General features: G+C 43.2%; 1 protein-coding gene across 1 annotated transcript; it reads left to right on the top strand.

The window, feature by feature from the left end:
- The first annotated feature begins 660 nt into the window (after positions 1-660).
- Positions 661-10407, top strand: bahd1 (bromo adjacent homology domain containing 1). The gene is made up of 6 exons (XM_037695404.1): positions 661-2322; positions 7007-7404; positions 7557-7716; positions 7801-7880; positions 9548-9639; positions 10213-10407. Exons 1-6 carry the CDS (start codon positions 708-710, stop codon positions 10403-10405), a joined length of 2538 nt encoding a protein of 845 aa, XP_037551332.1. The 5' UTR covers positions 661-707; the 3' UTR covers positions 10406-10407.
- Positions 10408-10723: the final 316 nt, after the last annotated feature.

Raw genomic sequence — 10723 nt, 5'->3', positions numbered from 1 at the left:
AAATAAAAGAAACGATCTCACCAGATCTCAATGTCCATAGGCTTTAGCGTGCCTCCGCTGCAGTCCTGGGTAAGAAAACGCAATAATCCACCGCAAACTTGGGGTGAAGGATAATCTGCAGGTGATCCAGGGCAACAGCCCCCTCGGCAGGTGCACACCCAAGGAAAAAGAACCTGTCACTTCTAAAACTGCATCAAAAGCCCGACCCGGCCCGCCCATCAAGCACATCGTTTTGACTGGGCCAGTTCGGGCTGGGGGCTTGGGCAAAAACATCACAGCTCTACCTGACTGGCCGAGAAATAAATGCAACATTGAGGCAGTAATTCTAGCTTTTAACAGAAGATATAATTCAAAATAGTATTCTCATCAAAAATATGAAAAAGATTATTTCCGTAATTACTTGTAATTTTCTTCTCATCTTTTGTTTTTGAAGTGCATTTTCAAGAGAGGGATATATGTGGGAACCTGTAAATTCAGACAAAGCTCTTTTTCCTCAATAATTAAACAGAAGATAATAGTTTCTTACTTTTTATTCTTTAATATGATGTTAGTGGCTTATGAATTTTTGTTAAATGTTTGCTTTGTGTCTCCTCAGTTTGTTGACCCACGATGACGTTCTCCAAAAGTCCCATCTGAGCGTTAACCCATCATTTTGGTAACCAGTGGATGACGAGGTTTTGGCGGATTTGCTCTTGGATGCTGAGACAATGGTGAAAGCGCAGCAAAACCAGACAATAAAATGCAAGAAACCGAAGAAGAAGAAGGACTGCAAGGACAAAGGAGGTGGTATAAAGAAAAGGAAATACAAAAAGAAGGAACACAGTGGAAAACATCAGAGAGCCAAGAAAGACTCGCGTCGTAGAAAAAAGTGTTTATCAACGGGTAGTGGAGATTCATTAGCCTGCTGTGTCCTGTTGACCCGTCTGGATGAGAAACGGGTTGCTGGTAAAAGAAAAAATGCAAAACTTAGGAAGCAAAAGAGCACTAAAGTAAAAAAGAAAGAGTGCCCAAATCAAAGTATGACCAAATCTGGACCTTTAAAATCTTCCACAGCCAATTGGCAAACACTGGAACCAAAAAAGAACCAAGATGGCGCCTTACTCATGTTACCATCACCTTTTGGTGAGCCTCGCAGAAGAAGGATGGCCTCTCTAAACGCTGAGGCCGTCAACAGTTTGTTGCTCTACAGAGACAGTTCCCTCGTGACAAATCTCACAAAGAATCGGAAGCCTTTCAGAGACAATGCAGACAAAGATCTTGCTAAAGCCAAAAATATTTCTTCAGGAGGTCAAGCAGTTCTGAAGGAAAGAGTCAAAAAATCGACAAAGTCAAAAGCTCAGGCTCAGGAGATTGACTGGTTGAGTTTGTTTGCGCCAACACCGCGGCGTCAGGCTGGTCTTACTGCTGCAGCGCTGCTTAAACTCACCAGTACCCAATACGGAACCAAACGGCAAAAGAAGGCCGAGTCCAAATCGGGGGTCAAGAGTGAACCAACAGTTTCCACACATAGTGACATGAATGGTAAACCTGTGAGTGGAGAAACAGCCCAGGCCAAAAGAAGACTACATCTCAAACATGAGGAACAAGTAAAGCACAGAATACAGGGCACAGAAGAACCGGTCCACCCCCAGCTGAACTCTGCTTTTCAAGGATGCTGTAGTTTGTGTAAGACGGAAGCTTTGGATGCAGAGTGGAAAAGTGCAACAGGGGGGCAGGGATGCACCAAACATGCTTTCCATTGTGCCTCTTCTTTGGGATTCTCTCTGAAAACAATCAAAGAGGAGCAGATGGAGTCCGAGGTGTCTTCCTGCTACTGCTGTTCCCAGGAGAGATGTGTTGAGTACTGTCACAGACTGGCCCTATTTCTGGAGGACAAGACCTTCAAGGAACCAGAGGATGGCTCGCTGTCTGACGTGTTCCACCACCATCATCATCACCATCACCACCATCATCACCACCATCTCCAGTCACCCCATACTGTAGCCCACCCAGCAGCTATGACCATCAGCCCGCACACATACACCTGTTTCCCAAGCTACTATGTCCACTTCAGCCACCCTGACAGCTCCCCATCTCCCATCCCACCCCTCGCTTTGTGCCCAAGAAGCAGCAAGCGGCCGAAGCTGCACCCCAGCACAAGTCCACAACCCTCAGGAATTGGCCACCCAGTGTACTGCTGCACCTCAGTGGAGGCATGCTACAGAGAGCCCTGCAGGATCAAGGGCTTCTCTACTTATTCCAGTGTGATTCCAGCCATCCCCAGAGAAGGGTGCCCCTTCAGCCCCAAAGACTGCACTAAATGCAGCCACGGCATCAAAAGAGGTAAGTGGCAGACATTACTACTTGCTGCATTCAATCTTTGTGATCTCAGTTCAGTATTACTTTTGCTGACCTCCTTTTTCCTGGTATTTCCTTAAAGAAGTACCCTGTTCAGTTTAATGGCAACATTTGGCCATGTATTCAAAATGTTATACTTTTTTTACTATACAATTTTTTCCTAATCAATGATAATGATGTTTTCTTCAATTTAATAGAGGTCTTTTTGTGAACCTAGAAGTATTTTCACAAAAGCAGAGGCTCTCATTGTGTAATCACGTACAGCAGTCCCTCGCTACTTCGCGGTTCGTTTATCGCGGACTCGCTCTATCGTGGTTTTTCAAAATAAGAGTGGACATGACACACAATTGGCTGATTGATGGATGAGCCGCACAATCAGCATGAAATTTTATTTAAAATAAATCATTTTGAATTATTTAGCACTGCTGCACATTTGTGCAGCCCACACTGCAGAATAAACTTCCTGCTGCAGCTGATCAGCTGTTCTCTGTACAGAGAGAAGTGGGCGTGGCCAAGAGCAGAAGAGGCAGGGAGCTGAAATCATGACATTCTGTGCTCTTTTAGAGCATTTACAGTTTAGAAACATTGTTTAGAATACTGTAAGGGTGTGGGAAGGGTTTAAAATGATTATATATATATTTAAATAATTAAATAAACTACTACTTACTTGAAGTACTATTCCTACTTTGCAATTTTTCATCTATCGCGGGTCTTCAGGGTACGGATCCCCCGCGATAAAAGGACTACTCTAGTCATATAGTAAATATGATGCAGTTCTTTCAAGTTTCAAATTACCTTTACTTTGTGACAGCTGTGAGATGTCAATGAGATTATTTTAGATTTAGATTAGATTATTTTTTATACAGAGTCCCTCTAATCCTGGTGCCAAAGCAGAACAATGTGCTAAAAAATATTTAATATCGGACGCTTTTTGTCTCTCACATTGTAAAATGTCACTCCACTGGGAAGTTGTGGAGAAAAAAATATCAGATAAAGGGCAAGACCTCTTTTGTCCCAGATGCATGCACGTCACTGAACGCTGAACAAGGCTTGTGCAGCTGAAACCAAATGAGCTGATTGTGTGAACTCAAGTGTCAGCAGTTAATTGCTGCATTCGAGAAAGCCAAAGAGCTCCAGAACAGGACAACGGTGCGGTGGGAAACACCAACAGTGTGTGCCCCCTGTGAAGACAGGCTGTGAAAGCTCTACACCGGGGACAATTGGAGCTCCGTGGAAATCTTTGACCCTTTTCACACAAGATGCTTTAATCAGCAAGCATGAATAATAATAATTAATGATTCCTTAGCATCCTATCTTCGTTTTATCATGGTATTGTGTTGACTTACTGGGAACAGTAATGTTATTAGTAACACCTTTGCTTTTCATATTATGACAGTCTGCTGTACAAAAGGCCTGAAGTCCATCCACACCAGGGCTGCTTTTCTAATTCACTTTGAGCTACGCACATCTTTTTTTGTACCTCTCCTACTCAGTAGAAAACTAAAGCTTTGTTTCATCTTAGCTTCATTGCTTCTTTCACACAAGTATCAAAATGCAAGATTTTAGCTCCTCCCTGTGGAGGATGCAGGAGACGAGGTAGGTCAAGAGTGGAGGAGGCATCTACTGTCCACTCCCTCCTGTCAGCATGATGTTGAGAAGCTGCTGCTTTGACACATAAAAAATGATAAATCAGTGTTTAATTATGTCATCTCAGATCAAATCACAAGTACATTATTTTTATTTACTGTTTATCCTTTTTCAGGGAAGGTAAAAATCTAAATGAACTGTGGTGTTTAAGCCTTGTCGAGACTGCCGTCAGTCCTTTTTTTCTTAATCAAAAATAGCATCATTGTGGTAAAGTTATTTCCAGAAGAATGCAGCGTCTTATTTTAATGACCTTTCAGATTAGTGAAGGCATCACAATGAAGAGGGTGTTCCCAGGAGCTAAAATAGTTCAGTGTAGGCTGGGTATGTGTCACAGAAGTGTCCTTTCAACGTGCTTCCTTTCTGCTGTGTGCGGCTTTAACTGTTAAAAAGGCAAACTTTTAAAGATATTGAAATTAGCCAGGGTCCTTTGGTTTCTGACAACAGTCTGGTTTGGTGCAATTGATAATGGTTTAAAACAAATAATGTGTCAAAAATATAAAATAAAAATGAAACAATCTCCGTTAGAAACATTTTTTAGCTGGACATAATTCTTGATCTCAGGCTCTGGGGCCTTTTTTGTGATCAATCCTTTAATTAAAATATTCATATTCTCTATTGTTATAAACTGAGAATTTGTATCAGAGTTGAGTCGGCACCCTTTTCGTTACATTTTACAGAGATGTCCCGCAGTATCCGATCAGGAGGTTTGGGCTGACAGCAGCACTTATCTTTAGGGAACTGGTTTGACGTTTAAGAAACGTAGCCATCAGACTTTAAGATGAGGTTTAGCTGGTTAAAGTTTGGTTTAAGCTGGGTGACAGGTCTTAAACTGTGGAGTTGTCATTCGGCTGTGACGTTTGAGCAAAACTTCCAGCAGAGAGGATGCAGAGCGGTTGGTGTACGTGTTGAACTGAGACATCCTTAGTTTCTGTTTTTACTATAAACATAAATGTGCAAAGCAAATGATCCCCACACTGGTGCTTAGATGGGAATTTTAAAGCATTTTGACATCTTATTTGTATTGTCTACACATTTTAATACCCAAAGTTCTGCATTAATTCAGCTTTAATTCAGGTGGTTGCTAGTTAATTTTTGTAGCATGGTGAGATTAAATATTACCTCAGTAGCATTAAAAGAGCAGTTTTGTAGGACAAACTATTTAACAGGCTCTAATTAGTGTAAATGATTTTAAGTGGCAGTTTCAAAGGGATGCATGATGTCTGACTCTTTTTGTGCCACTGCTCTGTTCTAGATCATAATTATTAGAATTTTTTTTCTATTGGTTCAGAGTAGAGTTGCATTCGGTCCCAAAAAATCCGACCCGACCCAGCCCCACCACGTAGCCATAATTCCGAACCCCACCCGACCCAACGAATTAACAGTAATTACAGGTCCGAACCCGAAAAAAAAAACAAAAAAACAAACGACATATTTAATTAATCTTTGACTGCTTATATAGTTATTAACGGTCGGTGGATGCGTGCGGCTGAGTAAAGGGGGCAGAAGATCCAAGCTGAGGGGGTGTTTGTCGTTTCCTGGCTGTGAAAGCGCATCAAATCCCTGCTTCTGCCTGCATTCTGCATTATTCAGACACAGACCCTGCTCTGACATGTCTGCTTTGGGATCTCAAAAAATTATATCATGATATGCTAATTTCATGACGTAATACGTCAGGGCGCCCCCGCCCCGTTAACAGAACCGTGCACGCTGAACAACCACACCAAACTGCGCACCTCCCCTCCACCTGTCGGTACTGGTGTAACGCTAATTAGCTGTGCGCAATACTAGCTAGCTAAAAAGCTAAAAACAAACAACGCGCGGCTCAGCTGTCGCTCCATCCAGCTCTAAACTGCAGGTACAGACAACTCAACTGTCTCTCCCTCCCCACCCCCCTCTAAATTGCCACTCGTCTTTTTTTTTCTTTCTCTCTCCCCACCCCTCTCTGGCTGCCGGTGCGGGCTGCGTCTCCCCCGCTCTAAACTGCCAGTACAAACACGCGCAGGTCTGTCTCTTAGTTCCACAGTCCATGGAGCAAGAACAGAGTCAGGTGATCAGAGACAGAGCATCAGAGAAATGAATCCTTCCTGCAGGAACAGAGGAAGCTGAAACACCACAAGCTTCAGGGTCAGCTGATCACCTTGTTACAAGTTCTGGAAGTTATAGCTCATTTAAAGCAACATATATTTTGTTGTATGTTACATTTGTGCTCAACAGATCTTAAGCTTCATTTTATTTTATTTAGTTATTTTGGGAAACTTCACCTGCACTTTAGTTTTTGTGGTGGATTGTGTCAATCTATATTTTGTGCAGACTGTTTCAATCTAAATAACAGAAGGATCATTTTTATTTTTTTATTTTTATACTTGGAGACTGAATACTTTACTAAATAAAGTAATTTCAGTCAAATTAACCCGTTTTTTAATTTTTATATAATACTGCAAAGCAACATGTTAAGTTAATTTTGTCAAATGAATAAATGATTTCAGTTTTTTTTTGGTTATATCACGAAATTTAACGTTATCGTCAGAATGCTCTGAAATATCACAATATTATATTTGAGCCATATCGCCCACCCCTACCGCTGAGTGCAGCGGCTGAATGAACGTCCATTTGGGCTTTGATGGATTGCTGGCAGTAGTCCATCTGAAGCTTAACAGAACTTTTAACATCTTTCAAGGCCAGTCAGCACATGGTCAAATGACCGCGTGTGGCTGGTGATTGTATGGCAAGCCATGTTGCCATATAATTGGATCATCAGCTGTGTGCATCCGCTGACACAGTCAAAAGCCCGACACCAGCCCGGCTCGCACATTCAGCACATTATTATGACCCGGCCCTAATCCGGGTCGGGCCGCGCCGGACTCTGTGTCCGGGTTAGAAATGACAGCTCTAGTTCAGAGAACTATCGGCTGTATTTTAAACCATATGTAGCTACAGGTGGTTGATCGTATTGGCTGCTGCTTCAATGAGTGTATATGTTGCACTTTACTTTGTTATTATACCTTTTCTTTTCCTTCTGCAGACGAATACCCATCAACCATCAGTGATCACCACAGTCCCTCCTCCGTCCCCATTAGTCCCAGCCCCAGAATCCTCACCGGCTGTCCCGTTCCCACTGTGCCTCCAGCCGGCCAGTCAGTGCCCCGCATTCAGACTCCGCTGTCCGACCCCAGCCAACCCCAGTCTCAACTGCAGGTGGCGAAGGAGTGTCCGCAGAGTGCCAAGCCGCCCAGCGGGTCGAGATCTGGAGTCCGCGGCAGCTCGGCTGTCTCCCCTCTGAACCGGGACAAGAAACAGAGGCTCAGCTCCGTCAGTGTTGGAGGGCAAACAATTGCCAAGCAGCCAAAGAGCAGCTGCCAAAAATCCACCAACGGCTGGAAGCCGGTTGGCCTGCCCTTTGAGAAGGAGGTTTTTATCGTGGTAAGGACCCTTTTTGACTTTAGATCAGGTGTAATTTACCTTCCAGTTCCCAAAAGATGTTATGATTCACACCTTCTTCACTCTCACATCACCCGACTTTTTCTCCTGAAATCTTAGCACCTGTTGATTTAATCCACTGCCTGTATTCCCAGGGTGAGGATACGCTGGTGCTGAGGAAGAGCTTTGAGGGAATCCACAGGGACGGGGATGTGATTCGGGTCAGAGACACGGTTCTGCTGAAGTCTGGACCCAGAAAAAAGACTCTGCCTTACGTGGCCAAGGTCTCAGCTCTGTGGGAGGAACCGGAGTCAGGTAGACTGGTTATACAGACCATATGGGAAACTGAACCGATCTGATACCTGGCTTTGGAGCTGAATTGTGATTGTTTTTCTTCAGGAGAGCTGATGATGAGTTTGTTTTGGTACTACCGTCCAGAACACACGCAGGGGGGACGCAACCCCACGTTACATTGTGAGGTAAGGAGCTTGAATTATTTTTATTTACCCTGACCACTAATAAAATTTACCTTGTTTTGGGACTTGTTGATCTGTATTACAGTGCATCTACCCATTCAGTACACTTTATGGATTTAAAATACATAAAATTCACAAACAAGCACTCATTGAAAGCAGCTTCTGTGGGGTTTGCTTCCTGATGTCAGCAATCTCCCTGAGGAAAAAGTTTGATTTAATCCCTTGAAACTATAAACCACATGAAGCCTGTCATGTCTCAGCTGAACAAACAAACGTATCAGAGCAGCTGTGTGAGAACGGTAACAGGACTTTGCCTCAGAGGAAGATTAAAAACAGCTTTGTTCTTTGATATAACTGGACCTGAGGGTGAGACGAGAGGTAAACTTCGGAGATCCCTCAGAGGGTCAAACAGATGCAGAATCAGAATAAGCTTTATTATCATTGTACCGGGATACAGTGAAATTATGTTCGTACAGTCGTCCGAAAGATGGACGGAGTGCACGTTGATGCTGCTATCATAGCGCAGCCCCTTATTCTTTATCAGAATACTTTTGGATAGAAAAGGGGAAAAGGCCATGAGGATGGATAAGTGGTATTGCAAAAAAGATATCTTCACATCTTGTCCTATCAGGACACGATTTGAGATGCCAAAAAAACTCTACCAGCAACCACATTTATAAACATGACTACATATGCATTTGACGTCAAGACGTTAAGCTTTGTCCATGAGCACTTTTAGATAGATAGGCCATAGTCCTGATAAGATGTTGGTCAGCCGACACAGTTCTGATAAGCCTGCACAGAAGTTCTCCGGGGTGGGGTGAGTGGGTGCTATAGACAAAGCTTTTTCCCCAGTTACCCATGTCACAGGAGAATTGTGATAGTTGGTTTGTATCCAAGGCCAAACGGGGGAGTCAGATTCAGATAAGCTACAATTGTTGATTTTCTTCGGCAGACTGTTTTTTTCTCGTCAGCCATGAGTCCTGCTGGAACGTTCTTGGTCCAAAATGGCCAAATTTATGGGTATTCTACTGATCTGCGTTATGAGCCTCCTCAAGGTCGATCCAACATGCTGGCGAGCCCTAGAAGCCGCAGGTGGCCTGCGATTCTCACAAATCGCCTCCGTCTTACGGTTTAGCTCGTTAATCAGCTGATTTTGAGTTCTCATAGCATGAACCAAACACAGACTTAGAAGCTTTGTCATGGCCGAAACTGCTGCCGATGTCTTCTTCAAGTTGATAAAACAGAGCCCCGCCGATGCCAAAGAGCAGAACCCCTGCTATCATAAATCCAGATATATAAACGTTTTCAGCATTCTCCTGAGACAGAACTGAGAGACACATCAGCTGGTCTCTGACGTACCCCGCAGCGTGAGTCTCAGCCGGGCAAGAGGGTTCTCCAGGACCCTGTCGTTTTGCTGAAAATATTTTGTTGATTTCGTTGAAAGTCCAGCTGACCAGATCCATAATAGTATTTTCGTTCGGGAGATGTTTACCAGGAGCTCTGAGACACGCAGAAGCAGGAGGAAATGGAGAACACGGAGAGGGAGAGCAGGAGCGTCTGTCTTGAGCGAGAGCCAGAGGAGAAAAAAAAAAAGCAGAACATTAAGTGGCTACTGTATTGTGTTTTTTTTTTAAATAATCCGTTCTAATCTTGTTGTCTTTCTGCAGAATGAGATCTTTGCATCTCGTCACCAGGATGTGAACAGCGTGGCCTGTATTGAAGACAAATGCTATGTCCTAACGTTGGCACAGTATTGTCGGTAAGACAAATTAGTTTACTTGAAGTTCGCTTGAGACACGTGAGCCTTTTTTCTGAATACCCTTTACATTTGTGGGCAACACGTGGCCCGAGAGCCAAAACTGGTCCTTGGATAATCGCCATCTGGCCCAGGAAATTCTTGAAAACAAAACAACTTTTTAAAAAGTTGATGAAAACCTGAAACTTAAGGAAGTTTAAAATAAACATCTTGGACAAATACAGTGAAAACTTTTAGATTAAGATAGGCTAAAACTTTTTTTTTTCCAGTTGTGTTTCCAAAACCAAACTGAACCCTAAGACTAAAAAAAGCAAACGCATAACTGGATTCTTTTCTCACATTTAAGTTAATATATCGTCACAAGAGTCACTTTTTAGAACGTATGTCTTATATTCATAAAGAGTATCAGGGACACGTATTCTTATCAAGCATGCTAGCTATGCTACAACAAGGAAGCGTTTTCCAATTTTCTATGCGACCCTTCAATTTCTTTAAATGTCTTGATTTGACCCTCGGAGAAAAAAAATCCCACCCCTACTCTATGATAACAGATCTAAACGCTTGTGCTTTGTCCAGATTTTGTGCCTTGGTAAAACGCCGGAGGGAGGATGTACGCAACAGCGCCGCCTCCCTTGTGGTGCCACCCATTGTTGACAACGCCATGCCCACTCACCACTGTGTGCCCGACGACGTCGACCTAGAGATGGTGTTTTTCTGTCGACATGTCTACGACTTCCGCTATGGACGCCTCCTCAAGAACCTGCAGTAGTATGTGACACATCAAGCTGCAGGGCGTTAGATCATATAACCTTAGTGTCACCCTCCATAAAGTTTCATTAGCTACTCGCTGCCTAGTATGAAGGATTGAAAACTTATTTTGCTTTTAAAATCCTGTGTTCGTATTTAAACACCTCACATTTATTAAGTAATGGTTGACCATAATGTGTTGAGTTATAGGATGGTGTAACTGGCCTGTATCATACAATACATGGCTTTGGTGATGTAGCAGCTGCGTGAAGAACCTGGATCGTACTCTGCTGTAGAAAACGCTACTGTAGCTCTTAGAAATGTGACTTTTATTAGACCT

Source organism: Nematolebias whitei, chromosome 21 (genome assembly GCF_014905685.2).
Source record: "Nematolebias whitei isolate Nwh7 chromosome 21, NemWhi1, whole genome shotgun sequence".
Taxonomy (NCBI): Eukaryota; Metazoa; Chordata; class Actinopteri; order Cyprinodontiformes; family Rivulidae; genus Nematolebias; species Nematolebias whitei.
Note: the sequence above shows the minus strand (reverse complement) of the source record. Positions and strands in the feature narration are given on the sequence as shown.

Bases quoted from the DNA above. Each gene is read 5' to 3' on its own strand.
- bahd1 (XM_037695404.1), top strand. From the start codon at position 708: ATGGTGAAAGCGCAGCAAAACCAGACAATAAAATGCAAGAAACCGAAG. The intron at 7,881-9,547 runs GTAAGGAGCTTG...GTCTTTCTGCAG, and splicing joins ACCCCACGTTACATTGTGAG to AATGAGATCTTTGCATCTCG. The intron at 9,640-10,212 runs GTAAGACAAATT...TGCTTTGTCCAG, and splicing joins ACGTTGGCACAGTATTGTCG to ATTTTGTGCCTTGGTAAAAC.